The following is a 17,566-nucleotide window of genomic DNA, read 5'->3' as shown; positions in this document are numbered from 1 at the left end:
AAGCAATTGTTTCTTTTGACCCTGAACAAAGAGCTTTCTGTTTGAATGATCATTTCCAAACTCAAGTTTTTGCCAAACATCCATTTGCAGTTTTGGCGTTAAACTCCTCTCCTACTGCGGATCTAGTGGCTGGAGAGATAAACACCACAGCTGTGGACTCTTTTTTTGCTAAGATTAAACTGACTTAGATTATATCGACTTGGATAGCTAAATCACGAAGGAAATGAGTGAAAGAAGCAGAATTCTTTCTTCATAAAGCATCTGCAAGTCAATGACTCTCCTGGTCTTTGAAAAGATTTCTGATCTTTGTGTTTGAATACACAGAACTAAATTTAGGCTTGGTCGAGAGCAGAGTTGCTACAGACATGCTGCAGAGCTTTTCTGTAGAAATTTCCGTGAAGTTTCTATTCAGCTCTCTTTGGTCGTTTTGTTTAGAGAAGAAAAGCCTTCGTAAGTTGTGCCTCTGGCAAGATGGTTGAAAAGAAGAATGACAACTGTGGCTGCCGTTATGAACAGCTGCCCTGTTACCAAAGGATACAGTGTATTAAGAGCTTTAATTAATTAGAAATATTGCATCGAGTTATGAAAAAATAACTAAGTATGCAGGGAAGGATTCACTTTAGCAGGAGACAGATAAAGGTGTCAGTGGACTAATGAAGGCTAGAAATGATCTTTTGTACAGAGAAAAATGTAGGGTGAGTAAAATGGCAGGGATTTGGTGTGTTTGATGACACGTGATGTGATAGAGTGGGCAGTCTGTCAGTGTTATTGTCAGTTTTTAATATGTAATGGACAAATGATTGACAGAAGTCTTAGTAATAGCCTGACATAGCTTGACTCCAGTGGTGCTTCAGGCTCCAGACTGCTATTAACCCGTCTCTGAGCTGTTTGTCTTCCTCACTTTCCTAACCCATAACCCATCAGCTTTGCCTTTAACCTTGCACGCTGGAAGCAGAAGAAGAAAGTGCAACCTGCATGAGGCCTTGGATGTGTGTTGAGGGGCCATATTGAAAGTGTATGTGTCACATGATGATATGCGCAGGTATGCACACACACACACACACACACACACACACGCACACACACACACACACACACACACACACACACACACACACACACACACACACACAAACAAACAAATGTGCACACACAGTATGCATGCACTCATTAGCAACAGCAGGGCTCAGCTCGTGTCCTTCAGTGACTTTACACGTTTTAGAGGTTTATGAGGCAACTTACTGAAAAATCTGAGCTTCAGTACACATGAATCATGTGATGATGTGACATCAGTAACTGTACAAGGCAGGGTTATGTTTACTGACCTAAGTAACCTCTGATTGCTTTATACCTAAGGAAACTAAAGGGACCAGACCTAATGTTGGGGATTCTGCTTTCTCTGCTGTTGAGCAGACAGTTTTGATTTATACTGTGTCCACATACCAACATAGTTTCGGGCCTAGGCACGCTGGTTTGTTGGCCACTTGCTGCTTCCCTCGAACTCTCATCAACAAGGTGGGGGTGGCCGGATTGTGTGGCAAATCAAGTCTGATTGCACCAAATATCAGGTTCGTAGTAGAGCTTAACTGCAGACCAGCCATGAACTGTGACAAGCATGAAGAAATGGACAATTTTATGGAATTTTCCTCTGTTTCCTTTTAGGAGAAAATTGTTTCTATTTGCAAGTATCTTCTGAAGTATATGAGATCATGATAATAAGTGGAGACTTGAATAGTTTTGATGGTTAAAGCTGCTCTAATCTAATCAGCTCTATGGAACTTTTTAGCATCTTTCAGCTCAGGATTTTGGTTTTATAGCCTGCAACTTATGTTTCGGTTCACTCTCACAGCTCTCATTAGCATAGTTTACAGCGTAGTGTTATAACATATTTCCAGGATTGATAGTGGGGTTTTATTTCTTTTGCACACCGATACATATATACATTTTGCTTCTTGTGTCTATAGTATGAAACATCAGATTTGTTTTTTCATTTTCTTGATGTCACCTCAGTTAATCTCTGTTGATTAATAACACATCAAACTTCCAAAACGATTGTATTATAAACAAAAACAGTAACGACCTCCATTTTAATTCGGAATCCCTTTTAAAGACAAAAACGTAGTTTTTACGAATGCCAGAAGGCCTTATATGATTTGGAGAAGTGATGCAGTGAAAACGTTTTAAAAGACAAAGCAAACTGAGGGGCCTTTCTCTCTGTGTGCATCGCAGCACTGACAAAAACACACTGGTGGCTCAAAATACTTTCAGTGGAAGAGACAATCACTGTCATGGACACTGTTGTACTGTTCACAAGCTTCCCTTTAGAGCAACAAAACACTCTATAAGCAGAGGGGGGCCCTTGTCTGTAGGGTGAGTAAGTTTGGGATAAAATGGCAGGGATTTGGTGTGTTTGATGACACGTGATGTGATAGAGTGGGCAGTCTGACAGTGTTATTGTCAGTTTTTAATATGTAATGGACAAATGATTGACAGAAGTCTGAGTAATAGCCTGACATAGCTTGACTCCAGTGGTGCTTCAGGCTCCAGACTGCTATTAACCCGTCTCTGAGCTGTTTGTCTTCCTCACTTTCCTAACCCATAACCCATCAGCTTTGCCTTTAACCTTGCACGCTGGAAGCAGAAGAAGAAAGTGCAACCTGCATGAGGCCTTGGATGTGTGTTGAGGGGCCATATTGAAAGTGTATGTGTCACATGATGATATGCGCAGGTATGCACACACACACACACACACACACACACACAAACAAACAAATGTGCACACACAGTATGCATGCACTCATTAGCAACAGCAGGGCTCAGCTCGTGTCCTTCAGTGACTTTACACGTTTTAGAGGTTTATGAGGCAACTTACTGAAAAATCTGAGCTTCAGTACACATGAATCATGTGATGATGTGACATCAGTAACTGTACAAGGCAGGGTTATGTTTACTGACCTAAGTAACCTCTGATTGCTTTATACCTAAGGAAACTAAAGGGACCAGACCTAATGTTGGGGATTCTGCTTTCTCTGCTGTTGAGCAGACAGTTTTGATTTATACTGTGTCCACATACCAACATAGTTTCGGGCCTAGGCACGCTGGTTTGTTGGCCACTTGCTGCTTCCCTCGAACTCTCATCAACAAGGTGGGGGTGGCCGGATTGTGTGGCAAATCAAGTCTGATTGCACCAAATATCGGGTTCGTAGTAGAGCTTAACTGCAGACCAGCCATGAACTGTGACAAGCACGAAATGGACAATTTTATGGAATTTTCCTCTGTTTCCTTTTAGGAGAAAATTGTTTCTATTAGCAAGTATCTTCTGAAGTATATGAGATCATGATAATAAGTGGAGACTTGAATAGTTTTGATGGTTAAAGCTGCTCTAATCTAATCAGCTCTATGGAACTTTTTAGCATCTTTCAGCTCAGGATTTTGGTAGCAGCAACAAGTAACAGCAGGCAGCTGTTTTCTGTGAAGAAGCTCTAAATACTGAGTCTACATTTCCTGCCCAGCAGCACCATTTTCCCGTCAGGTGTTGGTGGAGACCAAAACAGAGCTAAAAGGAGAGTGAGAACTGGACTTACATTTGTTGGGTTGCTAGAAATGTGACTCCACATGAATGCTAATGTTGCTCTGTGTCTGTTGGATGTGTAAAAAGGCAACTGTTTGCTAACACGTTCCCCATATCAACGCACTTTATAAGGTGATAATATGGCAGTGTTGTGTTGACAGCTTGTTGTGCTGCTCACAAGCAGCCAACAAATCAATTCATGCACTCTTAAGGAAAGAGTGAACCACTCTTGATGTATCTTATTAAAGGGGCACTCAAAGTCAATTTGTTAGCCATGCAGAATAGTACACAACCTGTGACACAGTTGTATGATATCTTTTTGGGCTCTGGAGATGCTTTGTCAAGTTTAAACTAAAAATAACCCAAGTGACATCACTTGGGTCAATCTTGGTATAGATATAACAAATTTGAAGCAAAGAGATTATGCCCTAAAGAACTTCCTCAAAACTAGAAATGACATTGACTTGCAATTATTCAAAGGGCTGAGAAATCGGGTAGATAAGGAACTGCACATTTCAAAAGCAAATTATTACATTCAAGTCCTAGAGGCTCAAGGAACAACCCAATCGCCAGAATAAAATGGATCAATTGTACGTTTCTACAAACCACAGATATGTGCAATTTGTGCATTTCAAACATTTAATCTCTACGTTTCACACGCTGTGGTCAAAGTCTGGTTAGGTTTAGGCACAAAACCACTTGGATAGGATTAGGAAAAGATCATGATTTTGGTTAAAATACCCAGCCGAAAATGTCTCGACACCTCACTAAAAACATCTGGTTTTGTCACCATAAAAACGGATGATCTCACAGATACGTACAATTGATAAAAAAATTTCAGGCAACGGGGCTGAAAGGAAACAACTAAATAGTTTAATAAAACCGAAGGTCAACAAATATTAACTTAAAGTCGGGTAAGACATTATCTCTGATCCTGTATAAGTTGCTGACAAATTTAATGATTTCTTCATTCAGTCTGTTAAATATTTTGCCACAAACTTCCCCCATATTGATACTAATAGGAATGTTATAGCTTCTGAGGAAGATGATGTCAACTCACTTGAGATCAGGGAAGTTGACCAGTCCGTTGTCTTGAATACCTTAAATCACAACATCTTAATTTTAAAACTCTCAATGTCTAAGTTTGACTCATATTTAAAGGGTTGTGAACAGTGTGTTGTAATTTATAACATCAAGTCTGTTTTTTACAAAACTGAAACAGGAATCCCTCAAGTAAATGTACCTGATTCTGATTCTAATTCTGATTCTAAAAAGATTTGTAAAACAATTAGGTTAACCATAACTAAGATGATAAGAAATTGCTTGACATTTGACTTTGCAGTTTCCAAATTCAATGATATTCTCACATCTGTCCTATGGTTTAACTTCCTGATCCCATGTCAACCAGTCTGTAATTTAATCCATAGAGTGTCCTTACAATTGGGCTTTGAAAATCTTAGACAAAAAGCAAATAAGGTACCATCATTGCCACACTTTAAAAACAAGATTTTAAGTTTTGCAAATTTGATTGATTTTCTTTATGTAAAACTTGTGGACTTGCTCCTCCGCCTTTCTGTAAATACAGCAATCTGCTGCAGCTGCTGGTCCATCAGAGCAGCTTCAAGCTGCAAAAGTTACATTCTACTAAACATCTTTTGCTCAGACAGTTTTCTCTGTGAAAAGATGTCCTGGAACCTGCTACCTGATCATTAGAAACTTGCTGCAAACTTCATCACTTTCAAGAGGGCTACCAAATCCTGGTTAAGTCAGCAGCAGACCTTTACTCATGTCTAGTTTTTAAATGTGTGCTTTATTGTATCTTGCTGTATTCAATTTACCTTCTGTTTACTTCACTGTTTTAATCCCTTATTTTCATAAAAGCCCCTCTAGGGACGCGTGTTACAAATTAGCATCTGCTTTAAACACTAAGATACTTGCATCAGATAGATATTTTCAGTTTGTCTATGTGTATCTGTCCCTCTCAAGTAAACCATAAATAAATAAATAATACCATTGCCATTTTTGCCATATTTGCCATTGTAATTCCCATGTGAAAAGGAAAAGAAAAAAAACTTAAGTCAGCTTTTCAAAGTATATAGGCTACAGTATGGATTTAAAAACATGACAGAATGGCTGAATGCCTACAATAAAAGCAGCTCTCCTGGAGAGCTCCTCCAACTGTTTCTGAGCTCACATGGTGGGCATTAACACACGTTGCAAAATCGAGTCTGCTCCCCCTCAAGACAAACAAGTTTTATTCTTAACTTTTCCCAACAAATAATCAATGCTAAGGCCAAATCACTTAAGGGGCAGTAAACCTGGAGCCCAGATGAAAGAAATAAAACGATATCAGTGATTTCCTGCAATGGAATGGGGCACACTGTTGCCTCTTTAGAAACAAATGAGTAGGAATTTAGCAGGGACTTTCCTTACTTCCTGTATGGCGAGTATCTCCGGCACGAGGTACACTAACACTGCAACCACAGAGTCCCATCTCTAAGACAGCCCTGCTTGGCAGACTGAAACAACCATCTTTTTGTGCAAATGGAGGACGGAGCTGATCATGTGCTTGATATAATCTGTTTATGAAGTGGTAATACAGTGGCCTTCTATGTTCTAATCAGCAGGGTCGGCCTCAGCAGTCTGGTCTCTGTGATGTTTTGTATTTCTGATTAACAGGGAAGCTATATTGATATGCTCTTTACCCTTTTCTAGAAATGTAACATTGTTTTATAGCTTCAGTTAATACATTTTTGTACTATACAGACAGTTTTATGACTTAAACATTTGGCACAAAATCAATTTGTAAAAGTACACCACAATTCCTCTTGAAGTGCTGCCCTAGAAACAGAAACGACAGCTCATTGTTTTCTCGTCTTAAAGAAATAGAGATAAATAATTGAAAAGCAATAGAGAAAATGAGCAGTATTGAATCTCCTAGAGAAGGACTACAACAATATGTGTGCTGGTGCGACACGCAGTGGACAGAGTTTGTAACTCTTCATGCAGTCAGTGTGAACTGTAGTGGATTTTCATGACAGTAAGGATTACATGTGATCATACTGAACTGACACATACTGGATGATTTATTAATGGAGTTATCATACATAACATGAAATATAGTTTCCATACAACAGGAATACAGTAGAAACATTTCAGGTGTTTAAAAGGAATGGTTTGACATTTTGCGAAATATGCTTGCTAAGAATTAGATTAGAACATCGACACCACTCTCACGTCTGTACAGTAAATATGAAGCTACAGCCAGCATCTTAGCTTAGCATAAAGACTGGAAACCATGGAAACAAACCACAAACTGTACGGATTAAACAAACTACATACAACGTTTTGTGAGCTTTAGAGGTGCTTGTAGCAGATATTGTTTCCTTTGGACAGAGCCAGGCAAACTGTTTCCCCTTATTTATTTAGCCATTGTGCTAAGCTAAGCTAAGCCGGCTGTAGCTTCATATTTACCGTACAAATATGAATGGCATTGATCTTATCATCTAACTCTTCGCAAGAAAGCGAATATGCGTATTTCACAAAATGTCAAACTACTGCTTTAAAGGTACACTCCCGAATCCCAGAATTTCCTTCCAGCTAACTGTTGATGTTTTGAAACTCAGATTACAGTACAGAAAATCAGGAAGTGTATCTTCGACATGGTAAAAGGTAAAAAATGAACAAATAAACATTCTTATTTACTACACAAAACATACACAGAGAAAAATCAATAACACAAAAACAACAAATATGAATCCAATGAATAATGAAAAAAGGTTATAGCCATTGCAACATTAACATTGCCACAAAAATGCTAAAAATATCAGCGATAAAAAAATAAGGAGAAGAATATAGTCAAGATAAGTACAGGTCTATAGTAGTCAGCAGAGTTTAGCCCTTCTTGATAAACACTTATGCAGGTTGTGCGATACAAGACTCAAGCTTCTTGAAGACAAGCCACATAAAAATACATAGCTCAACATTATCTACAATACATTCATACATTGATATACTGTGTATTTGTACTCGTAATTCCACAGTTTCCACAGTAACTTTTGGGACACAATAGGCTACTTGTTACTGTCATAATAATAATACAGAACAACATCACTTAAGTATTGAGCAATATTCACTCTTTAGAATAATAAATAGCAATTTTAATGGAAAACATCCTCCTGAGACTTGTAACTTAAATGTTTAAATACTTACATACTTCATATCACCCTCCGTTGTAAAACTTTTCTTCTGCCTCTCATCTTCTTCTTATGTTTCTCTCAACTCCTTCCCTGTTTGTTAATGAGGGCACAAGCCATCCAAAGCTCTTAAAACATATCCTAAGCTGCTTGTTTGATGACCCTCATGCCTGGTGTAAATTAACTGGCCTTCAGCTGGTGGTTTTCCACACACTCTGAGCCTGTGATGGGCCTCAGCCTGGCTGCAGGCTCCCTGCGGCGGTCAATGGCGGTGCTGTTTGTCATTGACCGGCGCAGAGAGGACAAGCGACTGCGGAAACCCTCTCCAGAGAAAAAATAAAGCAGTGGATCAAAGCATGAATTGGAAGCAGCCAGGCACAGTGTCACCACCACAGACTTCTGCATGGCAACCCGCTCTGAGCAGGTGCCATTATGGGACAGGGAGCTCAGGTGGATGGTGCGCTGCACGTGGTATGGCATGAAGCTGATTAGGAAGGTCAGCAGGACGATGACAATCATTCGGATGGCTCTGGTACCTGTGCCCCGCTGGCGTCGGGCAGCATGGGTGCGGGACAGCAGGGTGTGGACTATGCCAGCGTAGCAGAGCAGGATGACCAGGAAAGGCAGGAGAAAGCCCAGCACCAGAGACAAATAGTTCAGTATGATTAGTTTCTGCAAATCGCTGTCTCTTTCTGGAGGCTCAAAGCACTTGGTTTTATTTGTTATGGGGTCAAAATACTGGCCAGACATCAGGAATGGTGAGGATGAAAGACAGATAAACACCCAGACACCGACACACCCCAGGCGAGCACGGTTCTCTGTCACCAGCCGCATGTTCTGCACAGGGAAAACGATGGCCAAGAAACGTGTGATGGACATGACAGCCATGAAGTAAATACTGCAGTAGAGGTTTACATAGAGGGCGTAGGAGCTGATACGACAGAGGAAATCCCCCTGGTTCCACTGGCCCTTGTTGACGTAGTAGAGAACGCGCAGTGGCAGCGTCATGACACACAGCAGATCAGAAACAGCCAGGTTCAGCATGTAGACATGAAAGGGTGAGCTCTGGCGATGCGTTCTGATCAGCACCACCAGAGCGAAGCCATTCCCAACCAAGCCTAACACAGTGATGAGGGAGTAGGATGTGGAGTAAACCTGGTTACGGAAGTCATCAATGGACGGACAGTCAGTAGAGTTGCTTTCTACGCTGTATGTCAGATTCACTTGCTCCATTTGTGGTCACACCTGTAGCTGCTGAGGCAGAGAAAAACAACACAAAGATGTGTGCAAAAAAGAATGGAAATGAAAGAAACTGCTGGCGGGTCAACCCCCAAAAAACACCATATGTGCAAAACAAAGAGCCCTGCAGAGTGCGATGACTGTGATGTGGCAGATTGTTTCAGAGATATTTTCTGCTGCTGTGCAGAGGAAACTCAGAAAGTACACATACGTTTTAGACCTTTTATCCTGTCACATGAGAAAGGTTTTGCTTTTGTCTGGGTAAAAAAAGGTAAACCAGTCATTTCTGTTTCTGCTGTACAAGACGTTTTTTGAGACATGCTATTATATTGTTCATGACGAATTCAGACAGAGTTGCAACCAACTCTGAGGAAATCCCCTAGATGGATTACATTCTGATGAATTATACTGTACTGAAAGAGACCTGTAGCATAATGATGCCAAAAAGTTTATTTTACCATCTATATATCTATACATTGGGTGATAAATAATTAAGTCACTTGCATACTTGTTACATTAAGAGGCACCCTCAATTGAAAATACAAAGGCAATTTGTAGAGACCTTTTTCTCACTGCCATTAATGTAAACTGCATCCAGTGATTCAGCGTGTCATGCATAAACCTGTTTATGTGTATAGCTCTGATGCACTTTGTATTGAACAGTTTGTGTGCTGACTAACATAGATGAATGTTATCAAATCATACATTCATTTGTTCAAGCATACTCCATAGAGCATAGAGTCTACTGCACAAACTGAGAATGTTGACATTTGTTGCGCAAACACTGGATTTAAGATGTTATATTATAGTTACATGCTGTCAGTTACTTCTCCCTAACAAAAGTGAAAACATCTCTTATTTAGCAAAAGTAAAACTTTCAATGTGATAAAATCAGGCTCGAGGAAGTTGTCCTTACCACTAAATTCCTGTGTGGTGTCAGAGTAGTGCGGCCAGTCTATTGATCTTCTCTCCTGGTAGGTGTGCACAACAGCAGCGCTGCCTCAGTCAGTGTTTGTCTCCTCCGCCTCTCTGCCTCGTCTGCCAGATGTCACAGCAGAAGTGGGACGACACTGTGGCAGGTGGCTGCCTCCTCAGCCCCTTAGTTGTTGGGAGGCTTTTCAAAGTAGGACTGGTCTTTCTCGTCTACTGTGCAGTGCAACAGCATCAAGCCCAATGACATCATCAACCACGCAGCCGCACATTTACAGTACATGAAGGAAAAGTGAGGGTAAAGAAAAGAGAGGTGCATCAACACTGAAAGTTGTGCTCTTGTTATCTGGTTGTTCTGGACATCATTAATATGGATTAAAACATTTGCCTGAATTCATCTTAGTCCTACTCTTACTCTCAATTTTGCAGGCACCTACAGACCTGTCATCTCATCTCATACTTCTGTCCCAGTTGCGTGTAATTGCTTATTCTACCTGCAAATACACAAATACAGAACCTGTTCTACTCTAACCGCATGTGTATACTGGAACCTGAGAAGTACTTGTCAACAATCTTGTACCTTTTGACATGGGTTTACATGGAGGAACACTTTAATAAGTGAGGTGTGGAGTCTTGCAGGACCAGATCACTTTATTGAATGTGTCATTTAAGTTGCAGCCTTGTTAAGCAATTTGTTTAGTTTGGTGCAGCTGTTCTGTAGAAACAAGTCAGGAACAACCGGAGATCAGATGGTAGAAGGTGTTAAAGCAAAGAGACATATAAAGATACATGGGTCAACCAACGCCATCCCTCTTGACTGATGATGGAGGATTTTGGTTGATTCCAGAACATTTCCTGTGTATGTTGCTAATGAGTGTGATTTATAGTTTGTAAATGGAGTGCGGATACTGCAGTGGAAATGGGCATACTCATTTTTGCAGTTGAAAGCCCTGTGCGGTGGAAGGGCAGGATAATTCATCTGTAACTCATTTAGTGGTTAGACAAAAGTTTAGCCTCGATTGCACTCAGGAGCTGTCTGTATCAACACCACTGACTACATGATCAGAGAATTATTACTGTATTAGCTTGATGGCGCATTAAGTGCCAGAATAATTGCAGTGGCAGAAAGCTGCAATAAGTATTTTGACCCGTCTGAGAGATATTGAAAGTGCATTTGTAGTTTCTGAGTATTCCCATCTTAAATTCTCTGAAGTAGCCAGCCAATGCCTGGAGCCACTTAACTGTTTATTGATTGCACAGTGATTGACGTCTTATTGTTTCTGCAAGACATACTTTCCACAATCACGGCACTTAATAATACATCAAACATGCTAAGGAAACTGCCTTTATCAACAAGTGAATCAAATTCGACATAAGCAGCACATTCAAATATAGGTGGACAGATTACAACTAAAAATACTGACTGTCTGCATCTAGAGGTGGTAGGCAACAAATGGTGATTGAGTTGAGTTCAGTTTCATGAGCTGCTGCGGTTGCTGTGTGGATCATAATTGCAATGATCTGCAAAATCCAATAATGTGAGTGGGAAGTTAAAATTCTTAATACACTAAGTGCATCCTCCCGGACATCATCCAATTTTTATTTGTGAGTGTATTTACTCTATTCACTCTGGATTTTACAGTAAGTGACCAAACTGACCACGAAGGCCTGTTTATATTGTTTTTTATGAACTCACCTCAGCATTTCCAGGACATTTCCTACTGTTTGTAAAATGGGTCAAATGTGATATTTTTTCTTTTTGTCAAGATGTATTGTGATTTGTGTTTCCATGGTTACAGAATTTACTCAAGTCAAATATCTGTGCAGCTGTGAGAAAGAACAATTGGCAGTATGTGGGTGGGAAGCCAGTGAGGAATCATGCCCTTGTTGTTGCATTGAAGACTCCTTCCGGTTGGTTGGTTGGATGGTTGGATGGTTGGTTGGTTGGTCATGTGAGACACCTCAAACACAGTGTACTGGAGGAGACACACGGCTCTGCCATCGTCAAAAAAGAACATCATTATTGGATAATTTTGCAAAACACCAGATTATCTTCAGTGAAAATGTTCTTGAAATTCTTGCTTTCTGAAATGGCATACATAAAGTATTTCTGATTCTGATTAAGGCTGGGGAAAGATTGTGGTTATTGCAAATAAACTATGGTTAAGGTGTGGTTAGGGTCAGGCAACTAAAACACTTGGTTGAGGTTAGGGAAAGATCGCTGTTATGGTTGATAAAAGGGCAAACATTAATTGCAGGGCTGTTTTGAGATGCCAACTCCGGTCTGCTCCATGACGGTCTCAGATATGTTACATGCAAATCCACCACCCTGACTCTCTGCCTCCCTAATGGCACACCACTTCCTGCATTGCCAATGAACGTAATAACTAGGTATACTGGGCTTGCCCTGCACTGCACTGGCAACCGTGGGAACCTTTCCAAGAAGTGAGAAAAGGGGGGAATTTGAAAAATAAAAGGGAACATGTTGTTGGAAATAAAGCTGATGGTGAGAGGGAACAAAAACAATACCGTATAGTAGTGGATCTGAAAATCAAAACAATGAGCTGAAAAACGCTAATACGCTTGTTGGAGCTGAGGGGAAACTCAGAGTCGGGTGATAATAATATGTAGGTTTGAGTGACCCCTTTCACATTACACATAGTAATTTGAGACACTGTTCATATAAAAAAATATTGATTTAAGCAGCTCTAATGTCATAGAGAAATACCTGAAATTTAAAACTGCATTTTCTGGGGCTCTAACTTGATGTATCTTAACCATAGAGGTGGTAGATCAGGAAGCACTCATACTGTATGAGTTGTTTTGGAAGATACTGACTAACCACTTGTGATGTCATTTAGGTATGAACACTTGTAAACTTCTGTTTACTGGATACAGACACCCTGCATATTTGACCGAGGCCCAACAGCTCCTCCGCCTTTGCTGCAGCGCCACTCCTTTCATGGAAGTGAGACCAAGTGTTTCCCTTGAGCTAACACACATCAATTATGACTGAGTGATTAATTTAATAATTTTTAAATATGTTTTTAAACTGCTGGGAAGTTATTAAGCTCCCCAACACTGTTCACCTCAACTACTTGCCTTACTTATTTTATATTTATCATGATTTATGTTTTATGGAGTTGAGATAAAACAAAAGGCAGGCTTAGTAATTCCTGTGTGGTCTGCTTACACTGCGATCCATTGTAATTCAAACAGCCCTTTTTGTTGCTGTGACAGAACTGCCAGTAAAACCCTGCAGATTAGGATGTTTATGTAGGTCACTTTATCTCTGAAATGTACTGCTCATCTCAGCAGTTTGGTGTTTCACAAAGTAGTGGTTGGAGACAGGGGACCTAAAATACAACATATAAAACATTTGTGGTTTACTAGTTGCTGACGTTGTACATGAAGCAAAACAGATTGTCTGTTAGCTGATGTACAGACATTGTTTTACACATCCTGGATGCTTCAGGTCAGTGGAAAGAGCGGTACATCTGACTATTTAGGAACCACGTACTGCACATGTACAAAGTAATTATTATATTTAACAGAATAGCATTTTATTGGTTCATTTCACAAAACATAAAGAATTAAGTCACAATTCAGTCATGGCAAAGCATCCTTGTACATGGAAAGACACAGTATATTCAAATGATCCTTTGCTGCTACAGGTGGTTGTATGAGGCCCAGGTGTGCTGTAATGCTTCATATTTCCATTCACCAAATGAATGGCTTCAGGCCTTATTTAGATAACCTCCCACACCTTATCCAGAATGAATCACGAAATAGTTTGACTGCGTGCAAACACAGACACACACACACACACACACACACACACACACACACACACACACACACTTAAATCTATTTGTGTGATAAAGAAAGAGGAGAAATATACTTATCTTCCCTGAGAGTAGATCTTGAGGAAGCTTCCCTTTATTGTTTATCTGATGATGTGCACTCTATGCAGCGCTCGCCATTTTATTTAAGTTAGAAAAGAGTAATCCAAGACCATTTTTGTGGAAGTTGTCACTTCTTGTGGTCGGGTCGTGAGTCATAAGGAAGTCTTTGAATCTTTCAACGGTTGTCGGAAGTCATCTGTGTTGAGTCCATGCAGTAGTAATATGAGGCATCGTGGGCGTAGTCTATATAAATGAACGGGCATATTCATCATCTTCAGTCATCATCTCTAAATACTATCATTATTAATATTATCTCTTTTTGTAAAGCTTTATGCAGACAAACTAGTCCATGCATTTGTTATTTCTAGGCTGGATTATTGCAGTTCCTTATAATCTTCCCAAAAAGGCCCTCATTAAATTTGTCTAATTACAGCCTGTGTTGTCTAATGAAGCTTTCATAGGCCCATGTTGGCAGCATTAAATATGGTGTCTAATATAGCATAATTTGGTAGTAAGGGTAGAATAGCGTCTAACTGTAACATATTTTAGATGTGATATAGTATTGTATTTGATTTAATTAGACTATGATCTTGTAAAATGGTGTCTAATTGTGTATTAGGATCTCCTATTTGGTTTCTAATTAGAGTATAATTTGGTATAATAGTGTCTAATACGGCATTATACGTGGTTTCTAATTACAGCATAATTTAGGTGTATGGTGTCTAATTAGGGTATAACTGTGTTTGTTTACTGACTAATAAAGAACACATTATTTCTAGTTTCAGTCTAATTTGATACAAAGTATGGCTTATTAAGTCTTATTAGTGTACAGTAAAATGAAGTGCAACCGAAAATGTTTACATTTGCTGCCAAACTGCCTTGCCCCGCCCATGGTGTGTGTGTGTGTGCCACTCCCCACAGATCATCACACAATGCGATCCTTCTAACTTAATCGTTGCAGAAGAAGCAACGCCCACAGAAACACATACAAAGCTTGAAGTTGTAAGCTGTAGGAGCAAAACCCCTGAAAGTCTCAAACAGATAAAGGTTTTATTGCTAGACTTTTCATTTGTAAAAGGAAGATTGTGTTGTTTCTTCTTTCAAACGTTCCATAGTCTCCACTTTAATGAAGAGGCCATTCCAGGGAATGCATCCTCCTTTTAAAAACATATAACATAATAATATGAACTAAAGTCTGTGTTAAAAACATATACCTGGGCTGTTAAACACCATCATGTGTATGTGTTATGTGCACCAAATTAAAACTAAAACCACCTGTTCCCAGTCAACTATCAGAGAAGTGCAGCAAACTAATGAATTAAGCAATGCAAACTGTAATGCCAGGGTGAGTCAGGTAATTAGTCAGTTTAGAGGAGTCAAATTGTTTGGCAGCGATAACAAAGGCCAGTTATCATGGTGATCACACCCTAGTTGTTGTGGATACAGTTGTGTGTTTCACCCTACCTGCTGTACCAAAACAACATCCAAAATACACATACACCTATGCTGAAACAGCAACACAAATCATTCAATAACTGATAACAAGCTGTGAAAACATTTCTTACATTCCCTCTGTGTTTATAATGAGCTATATAGTTTTTGGAATCTATATTTATTTGATATTAGTCAGCATGAAAGGTTCTTTGCCAGCGGTTCCTTGATCCTTGTCTGAATGTACGCAAGGCATCTTGGCAACTCACTCCCTGGCACCAGCTTTCCCATACAAAGCTCCTTTTTTGGCTCTGTGTTGCATGGAAAGACACATATGTACAAGTTTACACTGATTTCAGCAATGCAAGGAAAGCCCTCAGGCAGAGATTCTCCACCTTCATGAGTCAGATGCAAATCTGGCTGTCCAGACGAGACATGATGACATTTCCAGGCTGATCCAGTTAAGTTGAAGCAACCAGTGTTGATAAAGAGAAGAGATAAAGGACTCCTCGCACACTCTCACTCAGCTCTCAGAAGAGCGGCTGACATGGGGGGTGGTGGGGAAAGCTTTCAGCCCACATCCAGGTGAAACAGGACAATGACTTTCAATCTCAACTTACTGCCAATACACAGGTGAGTCCCACACAAACAAGATTCAATTATTTGTTTAATTTGTTGAATCAGCTGTGAAGTTTTGGGATATGAAGAACCCCTTTAGATATTAGGAGGAATAATAAAGAGGCCATCATTGGAGCTGAGGGCAGTGTGGTGGAGAGAGCTGATAAGATGCATACTTGGATTTAAAATATGATAATATGTCCAATGGACAGATTAATGAGAGTTAAATGTATCAAATTCAATGAAATATCCATAGCATTTGTGTAAAGCAATGCGTTTGGTAAATGTTATACATCATGTTGCCTGATATAAAATGCTCTTTTTTGACCGTTGCCATCCATAAACTGAATTATGCTTTACTTAATGATAAAGGTGTCACAGTGTGCCATACGATACTTCTTTATCATTTATTGATGGCTTGTTTGCTTGCCTGGGCCTCTGCCAACTTACACAACACTGTGGCATAGTCATAAAAAGGAGAAAAGTGTAAAGAGAATTATGTGGAAGAGATGTACCACCTGTGTGTGTGTGTTTGTTTGCACTTTTGAATGGGTGAAGCAGAGAGACATGCTGAATATTTATACTGAAGAGATGGTCCAAAACAAGCTAACAGAGCTAACCTCTGTGTGTTGAACTCTCTGCAGGTCAAACCAAGTTTTAAAATCAGTCTGGGAGATAAGCTCTTGGTGCTGGCCTGGTTCAGTCACAGAAGGAGGACTCTCGCCCTCTAGAGGATGGCTGCGTCGGTTCTTACTGCTGAAGCTGGTGATGGTTCTGCTGTTCCCCCACAGAGCAGGCCTCCCTCTGCTGGTGGGCTGTATGTTCAGCCTGCAGGCCCTGTTGCTGCTCCGCTCCCCTCACATCTCGACCAAGCCCTCCACTGTGTTCCTGTGCCAGCTGGCTCTTACAGACAGTCTTGTGCTGCTGCACTGGATGGTTCATCTGGGAGCGATACTGGTCTGGTGGATTGAGGAGGTGGGCTGTGAGATTAAGTTAGGCTTCATGAAGGAAGGGGAGTCAGTTTGGTGGAAGGAAGCTGTGAGCTTGCTCTGTCAGCAGCTGCTTGATGCTCACCACCTGGCCTCTCTGCTCCTGCTGGGGATGCTGGGACTGGAGGCCACGCTGGTGTCACGCTGGCCTCAGCAGACTCTGAGATTCAGGACTTCTCGCTGGGCGCAGCTCAGCTGCAGCTTGGTCCAGATACTTGTACTGCTAGAACTGATGTTCTCGATCCACTTTCAACTTTTGCAGGACTTCCGACCCCAGACTTATTCCTCAACACTACAAAACTCTCAAACTTCCTCTCTGGGCTTGGTGCCTCTTCCCTCCCTTTCAGCTTTCTCCTCCTGCCTGAGGAGGACATTATGGCTGGTGAATTTATGGTTGCATTATGCTGTCCTTCATAGCAAACCACAGAGGAGAAAGAGCTTCTTTCACTAAAAGCTTAAAATACCATGAATTCAACCAAAACTATTGTCTATTCCTTGCCATTTTTATTTTATTTTATTTATATAATAAAACTGTATTTAGCATGTGTAGTAGATATTCTGAGTAAAATGTCTAAATGGGCCTTAAAGCGAGACTATGTATCCAACTAAAGTTTGCTAAAACTAGCCAACACCAGTCACCATAAGCTACTGGTCATACCAGACCAAGTAACGGCGGGAACACAGACA

The 17,566-nt window shown here is 40.4% G+C and overlaps 1 protein-coding gene across 2 annotated transcripts; it reads right to left on the bottom strand.

Moving 5' to 3' along the window:
• Positions 1–6,631: 6,631 nt before the first annotated feature.
• On the bottom strand, positions 6,632–13,574 carry cysltr1 (cysteinyl leukotriene receptor 1). 2 transcript variants are annotated; one of them, XM_044204356.1, is made up of 2 exons: positions 9,923–13,574; positions 6,632–9,021 (listed from the first exon to the last, which is right to left on the bottom strand). In XM_044204356.1, exon 2 carries the CDS (start codon positions 8,998–9,000, stop codon positions 7,948–7,950), a length of 1,053 nt encoding a protein of 350 aa, XP_044060291.1. In that variant the 5' UTR covers positions 9,001–9,021; positions 9,923–13,574; the 3' UTR covers positions 6,632–7,947. The 2 variants fall into 2 exon arrangements, with proteins under 2 accessions (XP_044060291.1, XP_044060292.1); XM_044204357.1 differs by having other exon boundaries at positions 6,632–9,018; positions 9,923–10,145.
• Between the last annotated feature and the right edge of the window lie 3,992 nt (positions 13,575–17,566).

The sequence above is a fragment of the Siniperca chuatsi genome, linkage group LG8 (genome assembly GCF_020085105.1).
Source record: "Siniperca chuatsi isolate FFG_IHB_CAS linkage group LG8, ASM2008510v1, whole genome shotgun sequence".
NCBI classification, from domain to species: Eukaryota; Metazoa; Chordata; class Actinopteri; order Centrarchiformes; family Sinipercidae; genus Siniperca; species Siniperca chuatsi.
Note: the sequence above shows the minus strand (reverse complement) of the source record. Positions and strands in the feature narration are given on the sequence as shown.